This window comes from Candoia aspera, chromosome 10 (assembly GCF_035149785.1).
Source record: "Candoia aspera isolate rCanAsp1 chromosome 10, rCanAsp1.hap2, whole genome shotgun sequence".
Classification (NCBI taxonomy): domain Eukaryota; kingdom Metazoa; phylum Chordata; class Lepidosauria; order Squamata; family Boidae; genus Candoia; species Candoia aspera.
The window spans coordinates 18,110,488-18,132,411 of record NC_086162.1 but is presented as its reverse complement, the minus strand read 5'-3'; the positions used below and the strand labels follow the sequence as shown (position 1 = coordinate 18,132,411).

At 44.5% G+C, this 21,924-nt stretch overlaps 2 protein-coding genes across 3 annotated transcripts; both read right to left on the bottom strand.

Annotated features, from left to right (window-relative positions):
* Positions 1-1,165: 1,165 nt before the first annotated feature.
* On the bottom strand, positions 1,166-6,821 carry LOC134503100 (uncharacterized). The gene is made up of 3 exons (XM_063311742.1): positions 6,755-6,821; positions 4,430-5,361; positions 1,166-3,028 (listed from the first exon to the last, which is right to left on the bottom strand). Exon 2 carries the CDS (start codon positions 5,310-5,312, stop codon positions 4,464-4,466), a length of 849 nt encoding a protein of 282 aa, XP_063167812.1. The 5' UTR covers positions 5,313-5,361; positions 6,755-6,821; the 3' UTR covers positions 1,166-3,028; positions 4,430-4,463.
* A 2,031-nt stretch (positions 6,822-8,852) lies between these two features.
* Positions 8,853-21,751, bottom strand: LOC134503390 (uncharacterized). Of its 2 annotated transcripts, XM_063312183.1 has the most exons (7): positions 21,664-21,751; positions 17,254-18,152; positions 15,591-16,696; positions 14,899-15,016; positions 12,911-13,537; positions 10,371-10,542; positions 8,853-9,219 (listed from the first exon to the last, which is right to left on the bottom strand). In XM_063312183.1, the coding sequence occupies exons 2-7, from the start codon at positions 17,855-17,857 to the stop codon at positions 9,162-9,164; spliced, it is 2,685 nt and encodes an 894-aa protein (XP_063168253.1). In that variant the 5' UTR covers positions 17,858-18,152; positions 21,664-21,751; the 3' UTR covers positions 8,853-9,161. The 2 variants fall into 2 exon arrangements, with proteins under 2 accessions (XP_063168253.1, XP_063168252.1); XM_063312182.1 differs by lacking the exon at positions 21,664-21,751 and having other exon boundaries at positions 17,254-19,273.
* Positions 21,752-21,924: the final 173 nt, after the last annotated feature.

Here is a 21,924-nt window from a genome sequence, read left to right as displayed (position 1 = left end):
CTTCCTTTGGAGTAAGACACACCCAAAATAATCCTGCAAGGATCATGCCAGTATAACTCAGCATATAAAAGTAAATTTCAGTAAAACGGAGGCCTGTTTTAAGGCAAGGTGCAAAATCTTCTGACTCCAAAATGGACTGTTCCAAACATTTTAACCTCTGATCATTCAATGTTTGTCCAATTCTGGAACATTTACAACTTACAACATCCCATATGGAGTCATGGAGTCACCCTGTGAACATATCCACATACCCGAGTCCTACTGTTGTCTAAAAAGGATCCCAGATCTTTTGAGAATGTTTTCATGCGAGTTCCCAGCTTAAAATGAAGTGGAAAGAAACAGATACAAACAGTAATAAAATCTTATAAATCCTCTCTCACTTGTTTACTGATCCCTTGGTTTTGACAATTTTAGTGAAGGAATGGCTCAGCAAATGGCAGCATCTACCCACCTTTTCTGGCTGAAAAGGGTTTGACCTGGGCAGTATTGGGATAGGACACTACCAGACTGGAAAATTGAAAAGAAAAATTCTGGAAGGTAGCAATGAAATTCACAATTGCTTGGGTTCATATAGCTCAGGAAGCCATCACCAAACCAACCTAATGGCATAATATAATGAGTAAAGCTAATTGAGGCTTACGCCTACCATTTATGGATGCAATAGCAGGTTCTTTGGGAGTTCAGATCATTACATAACCTCAACTCAGCTAGGTTTGATTTTGTATTATTGAGAACTGGACTGCCATCTTAGGCAGTCCTCCACGTTTAACAGGACTCATTCTTGGTTAAGTCTAACTCTGCCTTTCCTTTCATCTATAAACTAAAGAAAATACATTGTTCATTAACCTGTTGAATTCAACAGAAGACATGGTGATAGTCATAATGGATAAATCCATGGAGGGTAGGTGTAGCAAGGGCTATTAACCCTGAAGACTTCCAAGCTGGGGACAGCATACTGTATGTCCAACTACAGGTGCAGGGGAATCACAGGGAGAGAGGGGATGTCTTCATTTCTTGCTTGTGAGTACCCCAGAGGTATCTAGTGGGCCACTGTGAGAAGGAAAATCTTGGATCAAGATAGGCTTCGGTCAATCTAGCAGAGCTATTTGTACATTCTTATCTAAAGCAGAGGTGGGGAGCCATTAAATACATGACCAGAAAATAATTGTATTTATATTTAGCTTTTATTAAAGTTTCACATAAATGAAATTTAAGTCAAACTGAGTTTCTGTCCCGGCTCCAGGAGAGCAGCATCCCGGTATGCCATTCATAGACCAAGCAAGTCCGCTGGGTCAGAGAAAAAGTCACGTCCCTTGATTTGTATGTTGTGCAAACCCAGCCACTGACGCTTATGGCCCAAGACTTCAAGCACAGGTTGTATTCTGAGGAACGGTTAAAGGAAATCAAACGTGAGTGGATCTAGCAACCGCTGGATTATAAGGGCCTTGAGAGAAGCGACCAAATTTCTCTGAATTTAGCAAGACTGATACAAAAAGTCCAGAAAGGTAGCTTTGAAGAATATGAATAGATGGTACTGTATCTTCAGTCAATGTGTGGGAAGGACTCTTTCTTCCATGCACTGATCCAGAAATACACCCTCACCCCAATTGGTTTATGCAAATAAAAGCACAGCTAAAAATCTGGCCATCTTTTACAAGGCAAGAATGTAAGCTACATTGTGTTAGGGACTGCAAAGAGACTCAGAAACTTAGTTCTTCTACAAACAGGAATTCTGGTGCAGTAATATTAATATGTGATCTGGAGAAAAGAGAAAAGGCAGCTATGACTCTTTCTTTCCTAACTAATTTCCTCCAATTTGCTGCTAAAGAGAAGATGGACTGATGTGTTCAATGTGTATGACGTGCAATCCACAGCTGGTCCACGGGGGTGTGTGATTAATTTGACTTGCACAGCAGAATGGCAGGCTTTAAATCCTGTCCAAGCCATTGGCAATGTTACACAAACCTCACAAGGGGGAGGTCGGTCTGCCAATCAGAACATTAAGTGTCTTTCTAGCAAATAATCAGCCCCTTTGGAATCTCTAAGAGGAGATTGCTAGATTGATTTTTTCATGGTGCGGCTGCTGCTAAAAAACGTTTGTGCTGGTTTTCTGGATGGGTCTGCCCAGTCTCCTGGCAAATCTCCTTGGGGAACTTCCGTAAGATCTAACCAATGCATGCCTGTAACAGCCCATCAGAAGACGCACAGCCATGTGGGGCTTGCAAAGATGTGGAAGCTCTCGCTAGCAATGACATGCCCACAGCAGACAAACTGACAAGGGGAAGCGGTAAGCATGAGGCAGGAGCCTAGCGTTACCGAACCACCTCTGCACTGAGATGCTTCTCCACCTGAAATGTTCTGGAGCAGCATTCAATCGATGCTCTGGAGGTTTCAGCTGTGGCCTGCATCGAGTCTCCCGGAAAAGGCACGCAGAGGAGATCAACCTCTTCAACACGCAAGACGGTGCTTTGAAGGAAAGGATGGAAAAGCAAAACATTGATGTTATTCTCTACTACTGTATTGCCGGCTAGCAGATGGGTAGGACAAAGTGGATTTACCCAAGCAACTTTTGGAGAGTTGGAGGAGAGAAATGTAATCCACAGTAGAGGCGATGCCGAAGCTGGCTCAGATACATCAGGTCAACCTGAGTCAGGTGGTGTGTTGTTGTTTTTCTCTTATTGCCTCTCTTCTGAACTGCTTCAGAGGGCTCACAAGTACATCCATTCCAGCCTTTCCCCTTCCACATGTCTTTTTGTCTTCATCCCAACTGATCCCTGTGCTGCAAAGTGCACAGAGGCATGCCCTGGGGCGGAGTAAGGACCAAACATGGTTTTACCGGTCTTTCTCCTCCTACAGACACTCAGATGTACCCTGATACACTCAGACAAGGCATAGGCTTTCCCTGGGAGAGGGGTTCCCCAGTAGGGAAAGGTTTAAAGACATTTGCGTACTCAGTAAAGATGAGGTGTGGCTTGTGACTCCAAAATTCTTCAGCTTGGTAGATTACTAGGTCCTTGAGTCTCCTCAGCTGCAAGGAAAAATCAAAGGCTCATCAGGGGAAAAAAAAATCTGAACCCCCCTGCAAAGTTTTCATTTTTGGTTTCATGTGGAATTTTAGAAAATGTCCCACTAGGGTACTGGATGCTGGAGGGAGGAAAAAAAACGTGAGTGGTAAGCCCAAGGGAAATAACAGAATATTTGACCATGTGCCATCCTTTAATGCAGTAGTGCACCACCTGAGATCTCAGGGCTGGATGTGACCCCCTAACCCTTCCAGGTTGCCATTTATTTATTTGGTGACATGGGGAAGAACAGTATTAACTCACTAATTTAATTTTAATGACATCTAATTTAGAACAACTTTTAGTCCTGGTCCCTTTTTTGAAAAGTGGTACCCAGCACTCAAGTGCTCCCCTTGATTTCAAAGAAGTTGTGCACGTCAGCTTTCATGGATCCCCCCTCCACCAAATCTCCCACTGAAACAGCCCTACCCACTAGTTTAAGAGGAAACCCCTGCCCATATGATGGTAAGGCAACCTTCTAACCAATGTCTGGTTCTTCTACATTTTTCCACATTGCTTTCACAATACAGGCTAAAGCAGGGTTTCTCAAACAGGGTTTCGGGGAACCCTAGAGTTCCGTGAGAGGTCACTAGGACTTCCTGGGGAGATCACAATTTATTTTAAAAATTATTTGAAATTTGGACTTCACATTAAAGAAGGAAGTTCCATTCTTTATTTTTAGTGTAAGAACACTGTTCGTGCATATCTACAGATCTACACATGAAACAAATATATTAATTTTGTAACTTCTGGTCTATATTTGAGCCTGAGTGTGCAGGGGTTCCCCGAGGAGATTGAGAGTTCTAGTCCTGCCTTAGGCATGGAAGCTGGCTAGGTGATCTTGGGCCAGTTGCGCTCTCTCAGCCCACCTCACCTCACAGGGTTGTTGTTGTAGGGAAAATAGGAGGAGGAAGGAGTATTAGGTATGTTTGCTGCCTTGAGTTATTTATAAAAAATAATAAAGGTGGGATTGTAAGCAAGCAAGCAAGCAAATAAATAAAGGATGGTTTAAAACCATAGCTCCTGTCACAAAAGTCTATCCGTGCTTCTGTGACTCTCAGACCTTGAAAATCTTAGTTAGCAGAGATTTGTGACATTATTGGTGATCTTTAAGGTCCAATGATAAACAGTGGAAAGAGGCAACCTATGAGCAACAGCTGAACATGAGGAAATATGTTTTGGAATAGATCAGCCTTTTATTGTCATGCAAAGCATCACATAGAACTTGGCATACAAGGAGCAGAGTAGCTGCCCAAAACCATCACTTCTCTTTAGCTCCAAGCAGTAGCAAACCTCTGAGCAGAGTAGCCATCAAGCAACCAGAAAAACACTTTTACATCCCTAAGAGTCCCTTCCCTGTTACTTACAAGCAGCCCTTCCTGCCTGTCTGTTCCTGAGACTTCAGCGGAGCCAACTCCTTGCTGAAGCCCGCTGCCTCGCCCTCTCTGGATAGGGCTGCCGTCCAGGCTCAGGATGCAAAAATTGGTAGTCTTCTGCCAGGGCGACAGCCTCATCCCCATTTTCTGGGTGACGCTCCCGGACCCATTTCTGGACGTCCTCAGGGAGGAGATTCAGGAACTGCTCAAGGACTAGCTGCTCAACAATTTCCTCTTTGCTGCGGGCCTCCGGCTTCAACCACTGAAACAACAAATCCTGGAGCCGCTCATAAGCCACTTGGGGACCTTCTGTCTCTTTGTATGCAAAGCCCCGAAAGCGTTTGCGCTGGTTTTCTGAGACCATGTTGGACAGGCATGGGATAGCCTGTTCCACCTTTGTGCAGCCTCCTGCCCGGCTGACGTCCGAACTGCTATGTGCTTCCTGAGCTTCCCCAAAGAGGTCGGGCAGCAGCATAGCCCTTCCTGGCTCTCTAGCTTCCTGGCAGACATCAGGCATTTCTTTAAAAGTGTCAGCATCATCCTCCATCATCCGTTTTGATCCTTTCCCTTCGCTCAAGGGTGGCACTGGAACAGGGACAGCTCCCTCCACAGGAGGAGGCACCAAGGTTGCCTCAGTCTTTGGCTCCTCTTCAAGTTTCACTGTCATTTCTGTGGCCTGGCACGAATCAGCAGGCTGCGGTGGCATTTCCAAACATTCGGTGTCTGCACCCAAACCTTTGGCAACCGTCTTAGGCTCACACTGATCTCTATCAGAGTCCCGATGTTTACTCACAGTGCCATTATCTGAATCGCTATCTTCTGCAGGGACAGAACAGGAGCTATCCAGGAGTGGCTCTTGAGCCTCACTGGCCATTCTTCTGTGGCTGTCCTCAGGTGTTGCACCTTTTTTTCCTGGGAAAGTTCTACAGCAAGGGGTGTCAAAAAAAGAGAGAAGAAAAGTATTTGTGGTAAAAAGCCAAGATTAACTCTGAAGAGGTCCATGTGGTCATTCATAAAAAAATGAGCAGAGTCAGGCCCAGAAGTGTGGCCTGTGGCAGATGAGGTACCCAAGGAAAGAAGTGGAGGAGGACCCCAAGGCAAATCCTAGCCCTTCTAGTTAAAATAACAATAAAAATGTTAATAAGGCAGAGGAGGAGAGGAAATAATGGGGAGAGAAGAGAGAAAATAATGGAGAGACCTCTGAATAACTGCTGCTAAAGAATACTGTATAAAGTAGGCATGTTAGGCATGCAGTTATAGTCTGGACACTAGAGTTGTGTGCAGACTTGATCAGGCTAGTCTGTCTTTGCAGCTAGTTACATTTTCACTGCTGTGGACTCACTGCTGTTTCTCTAAATCCACCTCCCTTTAATCCATGTTTAAAAAGGCAAACCAACATATAGGCACAGACTTGGGAATAAATGCCATTGCACCCAATGTGGCTTCTTTCCACCTAACTTCACAAAAGGAGACAGCCTCCCCATGTACAGATCCAACAACTGAGTCTCCGGGGGCCAATTAGGCACCGAAGGGGGGACCTTATAGACAGGTTATACATAAACGAAACTGCATAATATTGTGTTAACAGGCCTATTGCTTTCATCAGATAGGGGTACATGCTTAACTCCAGAATGGCTGCCTTTTTGTTCCGTACATTAAAAAACAACAACCCAACACTATTGGGTTGTATTTCTCCAAGAATTCTGAACTCCTCAAAGCGTCATCCTTACAGATTCCAAGGTACCCAAAATACAATGAATAGCTTAAAAGGAAAGCTTGAGAAAGGATGGAGGGAGAGAGACGGTGCAAAAACACGGTCGACCCGTGCTTGGAGCAAACCATTACGCCCCAGCCCCCGGCGCTTTCCTGAGAAACACTTCGCAGCCGAGATCCAAAGGGACTTCTACCCCCTCCACCCCCTTACGCTAACGCCGAGCTCTCCCGCGCGTTGCAGAAGCAGGAAGGGCGCCATCCCACCTCTGCTTTCCGCCACAGGATGGGGCGCGCACCCGCTTGCCCATCGCGGGAGCCGCCGTCCCGCAGATCGGGGGATGGGCCGCGCGGGGACAGAAGAGGCCGGCGAAGCCTGCAAGAGCAAGCAAGCGCCTCGGCCCGCAGCCTGACCCCCGATCGGAGCGGCTGGCCGGCCGGCCTCTTCGTCGCCCCTCGCAGCCTGAGGCGACCCAAGGGCGTCTCTCCGGGAGCGCCGCCTTCCTATCGGATTCACCGCCGCCTCCTCCTGGCGGCACCCAGCCGACCGCAGGGGCCCCGCCAGGCGAGGGGAAAAAGCGGTCCCGCGCCGGCGACACCACCTACCTACGCCCAGGCCAGGCCCGCTTCCAGCCGCTGGACCCGCCTCCGGAAGTCCCCCGACTGTTTCCGGGGAGAGGCCCAGTCGCGAGGGACGTTGAGGGCTTTGGCCAGGAGAGGATAGAGCTACGAGTGTAGAAGAGCCCCATTGGCGCGGCGTTGGGAAGCCGCCTCCGGCGCTTATCGATCCGTACGCAAAGTGATGCCTTGCTCCACCTTTTGACCCTGGAGGAAGCCTTGAAATGTTTTCCAGGCCTTGGGGAACCCTGCACGTTCAGGCTCAAATATGGGCCAGAAGTCACAAAAGTATTATATTCGTTTCATGGGTGGGCCTGGATGTATATGCACGAACAGTGTTCTTAAACTGAAAACGAAGAATGAAACCTCTTTAATGTGAAGTGGCCAGCATTTGAAATAATTTTTTAAATAAATCGTGATCTCCCAGGGAACCCCTAGGGACCCCTGGCGGAACCTGCGGGTGCCACAGAGCCCTGGCTGAGAAACCCTCGTGTATATCATAGGCATGGTGTGTAGCCTTGTTTCTTGGGCCCTGGCAAAACCCGTTTTGTTTTAGCTTTGAAGCACCCATTAGGACGGTAATGAATGCACACAGGTAGACAAAGGACTCAAATGAGCGCCTGGGCGCCAAGAACGAGCTGGGTCTGTCTCTATGGTCGTGGTCATTCTGAAACAAAAGTGGAGTGCTGCACACAGCCTCAAACCAGCCAATTAATCTCGAGGTTTCCTTCACGGTCTGTGCCAGGCGAACTCAGTAAATTAGGTGAATTGAATAAATTGTGGTCAAGCTGACCATAGGGAAACTTCCCAGGCTATATTGCACTGCCTGTTGGCACTTGGAAGGGGCAAGCACTTGAAGTGTCATGAATAACGCCATACGTGGTGCACAAGCAGGACAAAGCTCTATAAAGACGGAATGGCCTCTTTTTGCCTTCTGCGCTGTCTCCAGAAGTAATAGACATTCCTCTTATCATAATCTTTTCCCTTAGTTTAAGATACTGCTTTCCAGGAGACTTTGGCGGGTCGATTAGTTGGTTGTCAAACTTAAAAGGGGGAGGATTAGTTTTGCCCAAAGGCCACTTGCGGAAACATTTCACAAAACTAGTTTCTTGGTAATATACTCCACAGATCTTGGGCTGCAATAGGAGTATTTAAGAGAGCAAGTCTTTTTTATGTGAACAGAAGACTCTTGGCATTAAGCATGGTGCTTATGCGTCAAGTGGATCTCTGGAGCTGTGTGAATTGTGATTTAAGTATGTTGCTTTAATTGCTGTAAGCCTCTTCAGAGCTAGTCTGATCAATACATTTTCATTCATTTATCCCCAACTCCTTTGGACAGTTTTGAATGAGGGGACACTGTTTAACTGATTCCAATTACAGGCTTCTTCTCTTCCTACGTGCCCCCCCACCCCGCCTCAACTTAGGGAAAAACCCATATTTGATGCTTCCAATAGCTGCACATGAGGGAGATTTTTGGGGCCAAAGACCAATGATCTAATTTGGCTGAGCATACTGATACATCCTCTGAATACAGAAAAACATATACTATGCTTCCTATAACTATAAGCAGCTTGCCACGTGTTTTCCCAAGTATGAACCACAGCCTTTCTTCAATCACAATGAAATCTTCATAGTGCTCAATATATTTTACCTATTTATATATATGTCTCACACTATTAATTTCCCCTTATTTTATCTTTTCCGTCCTCTCTAGTATCAAGTATTCAAAGTACCTTAGAATAGAAGCTTAGATTTCTTACTAGCATTAACTAAATGAAGTTTCTGTTTTGCATACAGTGATAAGTATTTTGCTTATGCCGATCAACACTGTATCCATTTATCTTACAAAGTAAAGCATTCACAGTTGGTGTTGGGGAATCAGTCAAGAACTCTAATTATTGTTCCTGTGAATATATTAGAGGGAATATAATGTTCAGCATAAAAGCAGTCTGGATCTAGGATACTTCAAGGGCCGTATCAAGGCTAACAATTCCTTTCAAAACCATTATTTGCCTTCCATACAGGACCCTTGATTTCTTGGGGATTCAAAGGATGCTTCATCTCTGCAGACTTCTATGCTAATTGGTTCAATGCACATGCTATTTATTGCCCACAAATGGTACAGTAAATCATTCCCAGTTGCTTTATTTAAACTTAAGCAGGAAAGGGAAGAAAGAGATTACTACTGTATAAAAAAAACAAGGGTAACAGTAAAAAGAGAAAGGAATGACACTTGCACCATAGCAGGCAAAGAGCATCTGCTTCAGAGCCTGCTGTAGTCTAAGCAACTCAACAGGATGGGAAAGGCATAAGGGATCAAGGGCAGGGGTAGTTATAAGTCTCAGGCATTCCAGAGCAAAGGGTGCTTTTCACTCTCATTTTAAATCAGGTCCTTCTAATATTTATATTGCTGCTGAATTTCTTGATTCGGGGGTACATTCGGCCCATGCAGTGTTTCAGAGATGCTACAGGAAAGATAAAATACAATTAGCACCAATAAAAAACATTTTAAGTATTTTATATTCTATTCAGAGAATGAAAACTTGGCAAACAATTTAACATAAAAGTGGCTAAAGATGTCCAACCAACCCCAGATACTTCATTAAGAAAAGAGATAGCACATTCATAGAAGTTCCATGAGTTATAATTATAGATTGGAAGAAAATGCCAGATAAGCAGATGTTGCCCATTGCTATTTACCTATAATGGGAAACAAGTGTGTTTCAAAAAGCAAAAAACCACATATCTAGATAGATTACATTAGTTCATGGAAGGTACAATAACTACACATCAAATGTTTAATTTTAAAAAAATTTCCTATGGGAAGTCTTCCCACACTTGCAGAAATCATTTAAAAGCACTTCCCTCTCCATACACTGTGTGATCGTCAAAGTATCTTCAGTCTGCTTAAGATTTCAGAGTCTCACCTACTGGCTGAATGTAACCATTATACCATTTAAGATGTTTTGAATGGATGGTTTCAGAATGGTTTATTCCAAAGAAACCATGGTTAATCCATAATTTGTGTATTTAGATGAAAATTACTGATGAAGAAAAGCCAATAAAACTTTCAAGTTTCATTTTGTAGTCATTCTGAAGGAATAGGGAAAAAGTGCTCTAACTTGGTCCACTAATTTACGTTATATTAAATTATGTTTTTTTTTTAAAAATGCCCCAATGTAGCTTTTTTTTTTTTTGGTGCAATCTAGAGAATTTTGTTGAGAATGGAACTTTAGCTCTCATACATTCCCAAGACCGTCTTCTCTATCATCCACCACTGAAATGATCTAATCCAAATTTGTGATGACACTGCACTGCAGACCTTCCCTAAACCAAGGGCAGAACTTTACACGCTATTCCTTTGGAAAACAGGCCGCTGCTTTGGATTAAGGAAAAAACTGTAAATTCGACCATATAGTCCGAATGCAAAGCCAAATATTTAAGGGTGGCAGTTTGCCATTTCTAAATCCTTGCTACTGTGCTCTCTCTTTTTAACTGTACTCAGTAAGAGACTCATGGCAGTATCCCTGTTTTCAAAGAAAGGAAAATAAAAGCTAGACAATATGAAATAAAATGTGTCTTGCACACAAAAGAATAGCAAAAGGGGAGACTTACATTTCTTTCTCGCCATACTGGCCTACCAGGGATTTCAGCAATGTTCTGGGATGTGTTTGTTCTTGACAAAGATTTTGTGTTGTTCAGGACACGTACAACAGTGCCAAGAGCCTCTGATAAGTCTTGCAAAGAGGTACCACTCAACCCATACAGTGTGGAAGCTGCATATAAATGAACAACAAAAAAGAAAATAAATGAATTACCACAAAACGCTGCAAAAAAAACCCCCAACCTCTTAGCAGACCTGGTGGGACCTTCCTTCTTGCCATCTTTCCTTGATAAATACCTTATGACATGCTCCTTCCCACCCCAGTTCACTTTATAAAACAGCCCTGGTACTGTCAATAAATTTTTCAAATCTCAGTATCTTCAAGTTCATAGCTCTTTATCGCCAATTACATTCTATCTCATTTTGGATTGCTGTTATCTGCTGTTTCCCATGGAATCTCTTTTCCTGCCATTTCCTGCACTTGGAATTATCCCTTGCTCCTTTTATCTGTTTTTCCTCCTCCTGTCTCTGCTTAGAAAGTGTCTTTTCTAGCCCATCACAACATATCCTCATCTGTATTTCCTGCCAATCCTAATTCCATCCTTCGTCCCTTCATCAAGCTCTTTGTTGGTGCTTACCTTATTTTAGATTAAGATTACAGACTGTATTCATATTAATTTTTTGTTTATTCACTTATATCCTTCCTTTCTAAATGAAATGCTTATTCAAGGCTGCTTAGCTAGGATGCCAGTAAGGAATTCCCTACCTGCTCTTATATTATGACAAAGTGAAAAGTGGGATTTCCGGGGGGGTTGGGGGATGCTGTTTTCAAGGATGTTGTTATTCGTTCAGTCGCTTCCGACTCTTCGTGACTTCATGGACCAGCCCACGCCAGAGCTTCCTGTCTGTCGTCAACACTCCCAGCTCCCCCAGGGACGAGTCCGTCACCCCTAGAATATCATCCATCCATCTTGCCCTTGGTCGGCCCCTCTTCCTTTTGCCTTCCACTCTCCCTAGCATCAGCATCTTCTCCAGGGTGTCCTGTCTTCTCATTATGTGGCCAAAGTATTTCAGTTTTGCCTTTAATATCATTCCCTCAAGTGAGCAGTCTGGCTTTATTTCCGGGAGGATGGACTGGTTTGATCTTCTTGCAGTCCAAGGCACTCTCAGGATTTTCCTCCAACCACACAGCTCAAAAGCATCTATCTTCCTTCTCTCAGCCTTCCTTATGGTCCAGCTCTCGCAGCCATGTGTTACTACTGGGAATACCATTGCTTTAACTATGCGGACCTTTGTTGTCAGTGTGATATCTCTGCTCTTAACTATTTTATTGAGATTTGTCATTGCTCTTCTCCCAAGGATTAAACATCTTCTGATTTCCTGACTGCAGTCAGCATCTGCAGTAATCTTCGCACCTAGAAAGTCTTTCACTGCTTCTATGTTTTCTCCCTCTATTTGCCAGTTATCAATCAAGCTGGTTGCCATAATCTTGGCTTTTTTGAGGTTTAGCTGCAAGCCAGCTTTTGCACTTTCTTCTTTCACCTTCATCATAAGGCTCCTCAGTTCCTCTTCGCTTTCAGCCATCAAAGTGGTATCATCTGCATATCTGAGATTGTTAATGTTTCTTCCAGCGATTTTAACTCCAGCCTTGGATTCCTCAAGCCAAGCACATTGCATGATGTGTTCTGCTACAAGTTGAATAGGTAGGGTGAGAGGATACAGCCCTGCCGTACTCCTTTCCCAATCTTAAACCAGTCCGTTGTTCCGTGGTCTGTTCTTACCGTTGCTACTTGGTTGTTATACAGATTCCTCAGGAGGCAGACAAGATGACTTGGTATCACCATACCACTAAGGACTTGCCACAATTTGTTATGGTCCACACAGTCAAAGGCTTTAGAATAGTCAATAAAACAGAAATAGATGTTTTTCTGAAACTCCCTGGCTTTTTCCATTATCCAGCGGATATTGGCAATTTGGTCCCTAGTTCCTCTGCATTTTCTAAACCCAGCCTGTACATCTGGCAATTCCCGCTCCATGAACTGCTGAAGTCTACCTTGCAGGATCTTGAGCATTACCTTACTGGCATGTGAAATGAGTACCACTGTTCGATAGTTTGAACATTCTTTAGTGTTTCCCTTTTTTGGTATGGGGATATAAATTGATTTTTTCCAATCTGATGGTCATTCTTGTGTTTTCCAAATTTGCTGGCATATAGCATGCATTACCTTGACAGCATCATCTCGCAAGAGTTTTCAAGGATAAATAGACCTAATTAACAGCCAAGCAATTATTCTGGGCAGGAACTATGTGATTTATGTTCTGTATTGCACTCAGCACTATGTCCAATAAAGAAATACTGAACAGGACCAATAGCAAGGCAATCATACAAGTACACAGGCATGATACAAATTCTCGCAAGTAACTCATGAGGGACAGAAAGGAAATTTATGTTGCCTTGGTGAAGAAGCCCTCCTTGCTTATTTATTTATTTAATTTTTATCCTGCCTTTATTATTTTTATAAATATGCCTCCAGAGTTACCTTGGGTTAATCGGAGCTCCTCACGTACTGTATCCAACTCAGCCTTCAACATGGTACAGCCCACACAGGGGGGTAGCATCCTGGAACCAGGGGGCCCATCATGGGCTGTGTCACCACTGCCATTTCCACTCCAGGGAGAATCCAGTAAAATGTCAATGCTGTCACTAAGTGAAGGTCTGTCTATATCAGGAGACCCATGACCATCATGCCCAGGTTGGGGGCTGGACACAGTTGCATCCTTGTCAAAAGCCAACTGAGATGGCCCAAGACCAGCCGATGCTTTCTGCTCACGCAGCACGCTGGAAGAGAGTACCCCATTCACGGCTTCTGAAACGCGGCCACTGCCTTTCATCTTAGCTTCCCCCTCAGCCTGGCTCTCCCCGGCCACATTATAACCTGGGACAGATCTTCCCCGCCCTTTGGCCTTGCCAGCTTGCTTTCCTGGCAGGGAGGTTGGCATTTCTTTTGCTTTCTCTCCAGCTTCAGCCATTTCTTGCTCCTCTCTGCTAGTACCCAGCTTCATCTGCTTGGCTGCTGCCACACCGTGTTCTCCATCCTGCTTGGGCACAATCTGCTCCCTCGGATCTGACCTGGGTCTCTTCCTCAGCTGGAGATGTGTTTCCGTACCTGAAGATGGAGAATAAGTTTATCTTGAGAGACCTGCCAAGATACAAAAATAACAGATGGGCTCGTGGTTAAGGCCCTAGGCTGGGAATCATCAGACTTGGGTTCCAGGCCCATATATATAGTGGGACTCCACTCACTTCTTAGAGAGTAAATGCTTCCTTACTTAACAAGCTTTTGGAGCATACAAATCTTTGTTTTAGCTGGAGGTATGAATACAGCCCTTAGAATGTGAAACATGCTTGATAGTTTTCCTTTCATAAAAGCTTTGAGAGGGATTGTAATTATTTCTATTTCACAGATAAATTGAAGAAATCTTTAAGAAATCAAGATAAATTGACTTGCTGAAGGTTCACCCAACATGGAATTCCTTAATAGAGCTTATGCACACACTGCTAAAGTAATCTGAATTAATTTGAAATCATCTAGAGTTCTTCTGTTTGTTGTCTTCTCTCTGTGGTATACCTAACCCTCCAGTAACAGCTTAGATTTTAAAGGTATCTTCCTTAGCAGTTGAGAATTCAGCTAAATGCCTTTTTGATTCCACCCAACCTTGCCACTTATCTGAGAATTACCATTCAAAGTGTCAAGTATGGTGCTAAGTTAAGAGTAAGTGAAAATGGCAATGGTAGGAGTTGGGGATTCCCCATAAAACCATTGCTATTGTCCTAAATTAAAATTGTCTACTCCATCCCTCTACATCTAAGTTCGGTGTTTGCTACATTGCTTGCTCCTGAGAAGGCAAATGCTGTAGGGGATAATCTCTTGCAGCAAGCAGAGGAGAAGGTTGTATAGTACAGTGGCATCTTCTTCAACATGTGCCAACCACTCTGGAGAGCAAAGGCTGGAAAAGGCTGCCCTATAACTTGTCACACCTATTTGACTCTGTTCTTTAGATGCTTTCCCTGAAAAAGCTGCTGTCCTAGGTATCTCTATAACCTGTCCTTTACCTTCCATTGTGAAGAAAAAAGCAATTCTATTCTCTTCTCAGGTCCCATCCCCACTCAGCAAACACTTCACTTCCTGGCCACCTGATGATCCCAGCCGCCTTCTTGGCCAGTTTTTCCTTCCAACAGATTTCGTTAATTTGCTGGTCTCCATGCTAGGAAGCATATTGCTAAAAAGTTATTTTTTGGTTTGGCTGTATTGACCAAGGAATGACAGTAATTGTCCAGGGAGGATACAGGGAGCTAGAGTGGGTACGGCTGCTTGATGTTACGCAAGTATAAATGGAAAGGGGAAAAAAGAACCCTAAGGGAAGATTTACTAAAACAAATGGAGACAATAGCAAGTGGCCCTAGAAAGATAAAGGAACCAATCTGTCACATCACAGCTTCAATGCAACCTAACAAGCAAATTCTTACCTAGTAAGCCAACCTTCCTAGTATTTTCTCGACTGTCTTTTATGCAGGGTTGTCTCTGATCCTCGTTCACGTCTTCTTGGGGAGAATCTACAACCATGTTATCGGAGGTAACCCGTACCTGGAAAAACAAGAATGCCACTCTAACGTTTATCACTTCTTCAATTCCACACCAAAGATGTAAAGAAGTGTTCCCCCATCATCTGTAAGCTGAGGATGGGTACCACCATTCTGAACTCGCTGCTTGTTGCCTCATCCTAAATATCTTTCAAAACTGAATCCTGCTGTACAGTCACACGAAAATATTGCTCAGAATCTGGCAATTTATGCTCGTAAGAATTCTACTTTTTTTTTAAAAAAAAGCAAATTCAGGTATTCCTACTCTCTAGAAAAGTCTGAGTAGCCATTCAGCTTCTACCAAAGCAGAAAGACTCAAGCAAGTTGGAAGTGTGGCTTTCAGGAAACAGTCTGCATCTTCCTATGCCCTGCAACATGTTGCCCTCTTGTCTCTGGAGCCCACCTCTAACTGAAGAACTACAAACCTTTGCTAATAACAAATGGTAACTCTAAGATTCCATGTAGAGTCCCTCGGTCAAGGAGAAAGGTGTGTGAAAAAATTCCTTTTTCCTTCCCTCCCTCCTCGCAAATGCTAGCCAAAACCCACAAAGTAGAAATAATTCTCAACATGATCTTACTTGGTCCCGTTGCCTCTTGGATTCAAAATGAAGCTGGAATCTCTCTGCCAGGGCTACAGCTTCCTTGCTATTTTCTGGCTGACATTCACGTACCAAGGTCTGGATCTCCTCAGGGAGTATGTTCAGGAACTGCTCGACCACCAGCAGCTCCATAATTTGCTCCTTGCTACGGACCTCTGGCCTTAGCCACTGATGGGAAAGCCGCCACAGACACCTGTATGCTTCTTGGGGTCCCTGGGCTTCCTGATAATGGAACTGCCTGAAAGACTGTCGGTGTGTCTCTAAGTCTATGTCTGTCTCCAGTGCTTTAGCACAACTGCTGGCACACAGATGTTGGGCCTTGTTATGGAGCTGGTCTTTACCTTGCTGTTGAGAGCTCTGGTATGAATCACACAATGGATTCAAAACTGAGAGATGTGCCTCTGAATTATCACCTTTCCCTGTTGCTCCCAAGTGCCCCGCAACATAAGGGAGCCTTGGGCCCGACAGCATCTCCTGACAGTGGTCTGCAGGGGGCTGCTGAGACAACAGCCACCTCAGTATCTCTTCAGCAGTCCAATACTGCACATCAGGGGGCACCTTAACTCTTGCTCCGAGTGCTTCCTTCACTGCAAGTCTACTTAGACTCTTCCCTGAAAGGTCAGACTGCATTATCTGTTCTAGCAAAGCCTGCAGAGGTGAACTAGGCCCTGCAGCTGTTCCTGCTCCATTCTTTGTGGACATCTGCAAGGTCTGCATGGGATTAGGACAGGCAGAACTAGGACTGGCAGGAGATTGTTGAGTCAGCACCTGGACAAGCTCAGTTTGCTTCTGAAAAAGTTTCTCAAAGAGCTGGGCCTGGAACTCCCTATCCTCACGCCGCATCTCCTTGTCATGCTGGATGAACTCTGCTAAACTCTGTTTTTCCTCAGCTTGGATGGCAACCTGTTTCTGCATTCTTTGCAACTCCGGTTGATGGGAACGACCGCATTTCTGGCCAGTGCCCCTCGACTGCCCATCCCCCTGCGCCTTTTGTTTTCGAGTTCGAAGATGGGGACGTTGGTCAAGCATGGAGATGAGCTGTCTGGGTGGAGGTTGGATCTCCATTAGTATAGGAGAGGCCACATCTATAAGGAAGGGACAGTGAGCAGCCAGAAAAATTAATTAGACTGTATACATCCAACCTATTTTCAAATTGGTGCAACTTCATCAATAGGGCCAGAATGATTCAGTAAGGTCTGACGGCCAATTCAAAGATCAAGAAAATAATAAAATGATATCCATATGGAAAATTAACATTTCAGGAAGAGCGCTACCGGCTTTTGGATGTCAGAGAGCACTGAAGCCCACAACACCCCTGACTGCACGCTAAAGAAGTCTGAGGGCCACACTGTGAGGTTGTTCTTCTACGTATCTAAATAAACAAAAGCAACCTGAGATGGACAGAGTCGGCCTGCTATAGAGAATCACATCCATGGCCAGGAACAGAGAGTAGAGTTGAGGTAAAATACTTAAGCCAAAAGTTTGGTAAAATTCTGAAGCTAAGGCCCAAATGTTTCAGACGATAATTAACAGAATATTTATTTTCTATCAAGGATGTCAGACCCCCTACCCCGCACCCTTAGATATCCTTCAACAGGAGTTGTACTGCCACATACCCCAGGAAAAATGAACAAGTGGTTACCCAGCTCAGGTGAGATTTCATCTTCCGATTCCTCTTCCTTCACCTGAACTGGGATGACTTGGATCTCACCAAAAGCATCATGAGACTCCGCCTGGGCATAGCCGAATTCATCGGTCCCTTGGCTTTCAGAGGCCGTGGTTTGTGACAGCCAGTGCCCAGAGGCCTGGGACCCCCAACGCTCAGAGATGCTGGATTGGGTCCCCCAGGGCTCAGAGATGGAGAGCCCTTCCTGTCTGTCTGCAGTGACACTGGACCCTTCGCTGGCCTCGGAGGGAAAACCTGGCCTGCAGTTTATATACTGTGTCATTATCTGGTCAATTTCATCATAGAATGGACATTTGATAGGCGGCCGCCCCACAGAGTTATTTTCCTTAGCCTTGCGGTAAGCCACTTTCAGGCCTTTCATTTTTTCACGGCATTGGTCTCCGGTTCGGTAAATGCCCATTTCTGCCAGGCGCTGAGAAATGCCATCATAGACTGCACGGTTCCTGCCGTGGGAGCTAAGATCATGAGTGACCGCTGCCTCAGTCCAGAGGGCAAGGAGCACCTTGATATGCTCTGCTGGCCAGCTAGCTGCCCGTTCTTGTGGTCTATCACGCCTCATTGCTATCAAGGGAAAACCAAAATGTCTAGTTGGCAGAAGTTTATGCAGCAGAGGTCAGGCCTGCAGAAGTCCAAACGCAAGCAATTCAGATGTGGGGAACGAAACGCCTTGGAGATGACCCTCGATTCTCCTCCATATGTCATTTATGCAGGGAGTGTAGATTTTGAAACCTCCAAACCTAGGAATCTAAACTCTGAACAGCCACAATAGCTACATTTTCCCACTTGTATCAGGCGCAGAGATATTAAGACGGGGCAAGTCACAGCTCACGAGAAAAGGCAGAATACTGCGTCTCCTGTGGAAGAAAGGTCAGGTTTCAAAAGCCAGTGTTTAGACCAGAAAACCTTTGATCTGCTATATAAACCCGCTCCCTTCTTAACTAACTTACAGTTGTCTCCTCTGTTTATTGAAGGAGGTAGTTTGATCAAAGCTGGAAAATCCTGGAAGTTCAAGGGCCAAAAAATGGCTAAATATTTATATCACACTCTTCTCCCAAGTATCCCAAGGTAGGTTTAATGATTCCTCCATTTTACCTCCCATCAGTTCTGTGAAGCAGGGCCAGCTGAAAGAAAGTGATTGGCTCAAGGTACAAGCAAGCTTAACAGAGAAGAACCCCCGAGTCCTCTGTCCCAGTAGGTCACACAGTACTGCAGTATTTGAACACTAACCCCAGTGGCCATTCAAAATGAAATCACTGCATAATTAATTGATAACATATAATAATCAATTTCTATTTCTTGCAGGAATCTGAGATGACTATTCCAAGACTAACTTATGTTTTTCCCAGCCATACCTACTTCCATTTTCAGCTCAGACTTTTATGTTGTGCGATACACTAAGGTTTGCATTTGGTTAAGAAAAAAGTAATCCTTTGTATACAAGCCCCTCAACACAACAGAACTAAAGCTGCTTCCACATCAGATTACTTGTTCTCCTTCATTGCCCCACATTCTAGAACATCATGGTAACAGCACAGCTCAGCTGAACAAGATTAGAAGACACTTGCACAATCCAGGGTATCAGTGTTGTGAGTAATAAAGGTTGATAGGTGCTAGACCATTTATTACATTTAAGAATGAGTAATCTTATCTTCTATTCCAAAATATGTCTCATAGCCCAGTCGTATAAACAGATCTTGCTTTCAGTCAGCTTTATCTCCATGTACATCTGCACAGAACGGCAGCCTGGCCCTACTGCATGCTTGCTTAGCAGGCAATCTCAGCAGTGACACAGGATTTATTTTGAGGATTATGTGTATTTTAACAGCCCAGTTCTAATCTTAGGCAATTCCTTAGAAGCAAGCGCTACAGTGTGTAGTGGGGGTAGGGTCAAGTAAACATTCACAGGATTTAAGCTGTGCATTCCAGTCCGCTTGCATATTTTCATGAAAGCAAACCCAAATGTGTTCCACCATGTCTATGCTCCGATACCTAGCAGCACAATCAGGAAAAGGAAGTGAAACAGACAGTTCACTGCATGGGCCAGTTGCTATGTCCTAAACAACCTAACTGTGAAGTGAACACTGGCTTGTGTATACAGCACACTTAAAGCTAATTACTGAAACGACTCTTGTGTTGATTCATAAAGCGCTAAAGGCAAAGGCTCCCTGATACACAACTCTTGCTGATTATATTGTTTGTTTGCAGCAATGCAGAAGTGATCTGTCTTTTTTTTTTCTTTTCAGCCTGCAAATCCTACTCAGCATTTTCAACATCACCAGGTGGCAGCACCGGGATGACGTTGTCTGGGATCAGAAACTAAATGATTTCTAGGAATATAGTCTCAACTAGACCAAAGAAGGACATGCAAACCACTTCAGCTGCAAAGAAAATTGTACAGATATATTCACATGATCCACTGGACGTCCAACTGGCCTTGAGGTCATTGTTTACAAGGTGGGCTAGATGATTTGCACAATACAGGTGGTCCTCATTTAGTGACTGCCTCATTTAGTGACTTTCCACAGTGATGGAAAAGTAACTTTATGACCAATCCTCGCATTTCTGACCTCAGGTCTGTGAAGCAAAGGAAAGCTGCAGTAAGATAAGCACAGCCATGGTTTCACTTAGCAACCGCTTCACTTAATAACCAAATTGCTGGTCCCAACTGTGGTCGCTAAAAGAGGACTACCTGTATATTAAACCATAAACTGACCTAACCAAGGTTCACTCAACATGCTAAGCCACACACATGCAAAAAATGAAGATTAAAACTATCCAAGCTTTACATGTCATGCAAACAAACCACCAAGTTTATAACTAATCAGGTTAAGCATATTGTATATGCATAAAGGCATATCTATATATGTATGGATGAACCTTATACATGGTTTCTCCCTGGAATAATATTAACATGTAATAAATAAAATAAACTTTCAGGAAAAAAGTCACATATAAATACTTTAAAATTCACATATACATACAGAAACATGGAAGGAACCTTTTAGGCCACAGAGCAAGAATTCAAATTAAGTATCTCCAGCAGATGGTGTCTATTCTCTACTTGCACGCACAGATATATGTACATATAACCAACATTTGCTTCATAGATATCGCTTTTACAATCTGAGCCACAGTGACTGTTTATATATATGTGTAGTGTATATCCAGCCAACTTTCGACATAGTTACCGTTTTAACAGTTTAAACTTGCAATGATTATGTGCATGTTTGCATTAGAGAAAGAAGACAACTTTTGACTTGGTTATCCTTTCAAGAATTTAGCCTGCAGTGATTTTGTGTGGGTGTGTCTATGTACACATACACACACACACACTCAAACAGGTAACATATATGTATAGCAATTTTTGACTTAGGTATTATTTTAACAGACTGTGGGCACTATGTGTATACATAGACACAGACATACATAAAGAGTCAACTTTCTATTGGCTGTTTCAACAATTCAGTCTGCTGTGGTTTTGTATGACTTGCGTACACGCAGACATGCATATATACATGCATATACAATATATGTATTTGTGTAACCAGACACACATATATACATGCATATAAATGTGTAGCCAGGGTTTGACTTAGTTATTATTTCAGCAGTTTAACCTGCCATGACTGTGGGTACAGTGTGTGTGTGTCTGTCTATGCACACGCATGCACACACACACACACACAAAGAGCTAACTTTTAATTAGTGATCATTTCGAAAATTTAGCCTGCCGCTATTTTGCGTGTTGTCTGGGTATATATATATGCATATATAATATACATGCATAGCCAACATTTGGCTTAGTTATTTTTACGTTTAGCCTGCAGCGATTGTGTGTGTGTGTGTACACACACACACATATACATACATCACGCACCCTATATACTATAGTATATATATACTGCAGCATATATACTATAAATCAATGCTATAAAGCAAGAGCCGGCTTCGGGCTGAGCTGCAGGCGCGAGGGAGGCGCTCCCGGTTCAGGTCCCGCCGGGGGAAGCGCTCTGGCTCCTGCGGACCAAACCCCCGGAGGAGGCCGGGTCGGTTTCCATCGCTGCCCCCCCCGCGCCCCTTCTTTTCCTTCGCTCCCCCACCCGCCCTCCCTCCCTGCTTACAGAGCCCCGGGCGTCATGCACGGCCCGCCGGCAAGGCAGCCGAGAGGCTCCCGAAGAAAGTGCAGAGCCACACCGGCCCGGGTAAGGCCAAGCGGGCCCCCCGTCCCTCCATCCCCTTCCGACCCGCAGCCCGAAGGCCCGCCGCAGCCCCCGCCCCGCTCTTCTCTGAGGTGGGAACGGCCTCCTGCAGCCTCTCATCGGGGGGGGCCTCCGCACCTGCCTCGGGGCACCCCAAACCGCCTACCTGCTGTTAAAGAACCAAGAGAAGGGAAGGAGGTGCTTCGGCCCAGGACCCGCCCGCGGGAACCAATAGGAAAGCCGGGAGATCTCGACTGGGAGAAAGTCATTGCTTTTTCCACCTGTCAATCACACTGGAGGAAGAAGAAGAGGAAGGGCTCTGACGGTGGCGTTCTCCCCTCCGGGCTATCTATTCTGATCGGGCGGGAGCTACGACGGGAGAGGTGAAGCACATTTGTCAATCAAAGAGGCGTAGGGAAGGGCCGGC

What these genes read in the sequence shown, in the direction of transcription:
- LOC134503100 (XM_063311742.1), bottom strand. Translation starts at nt 5,312, where the DNA reads ATGGCCAGTGAGGCTCAAGAGCCACTCCTGGATAGCTCCTGTTCTGTC.
- LOC134503390 (XM_063312183.1), bottom strand. Translation starts at nt 17,857, where the DNA reads ATGAGGCGTGATAGACCACAAGAACGGGCAGCTAGCTGGCCAGCAGAG. An exon ending in TAGGAAGGTTGGCTTACTAG is followed by an intron (nt 13,538 to 14,898) that starts GTAAGAATTTGC and finishes CTCCATCTTCAG; the next exon opens with GTACGGAAACACATCTCCAG. An exon ending in GGAGCTCCGATTAACCCAAG is followed by an intron (nt 10,543 to 12,910) that starts GTAACTCTGGAG and finishes ATTTATATGCAG; the next exon opens with CTTCCACACTGTATGGGTTG.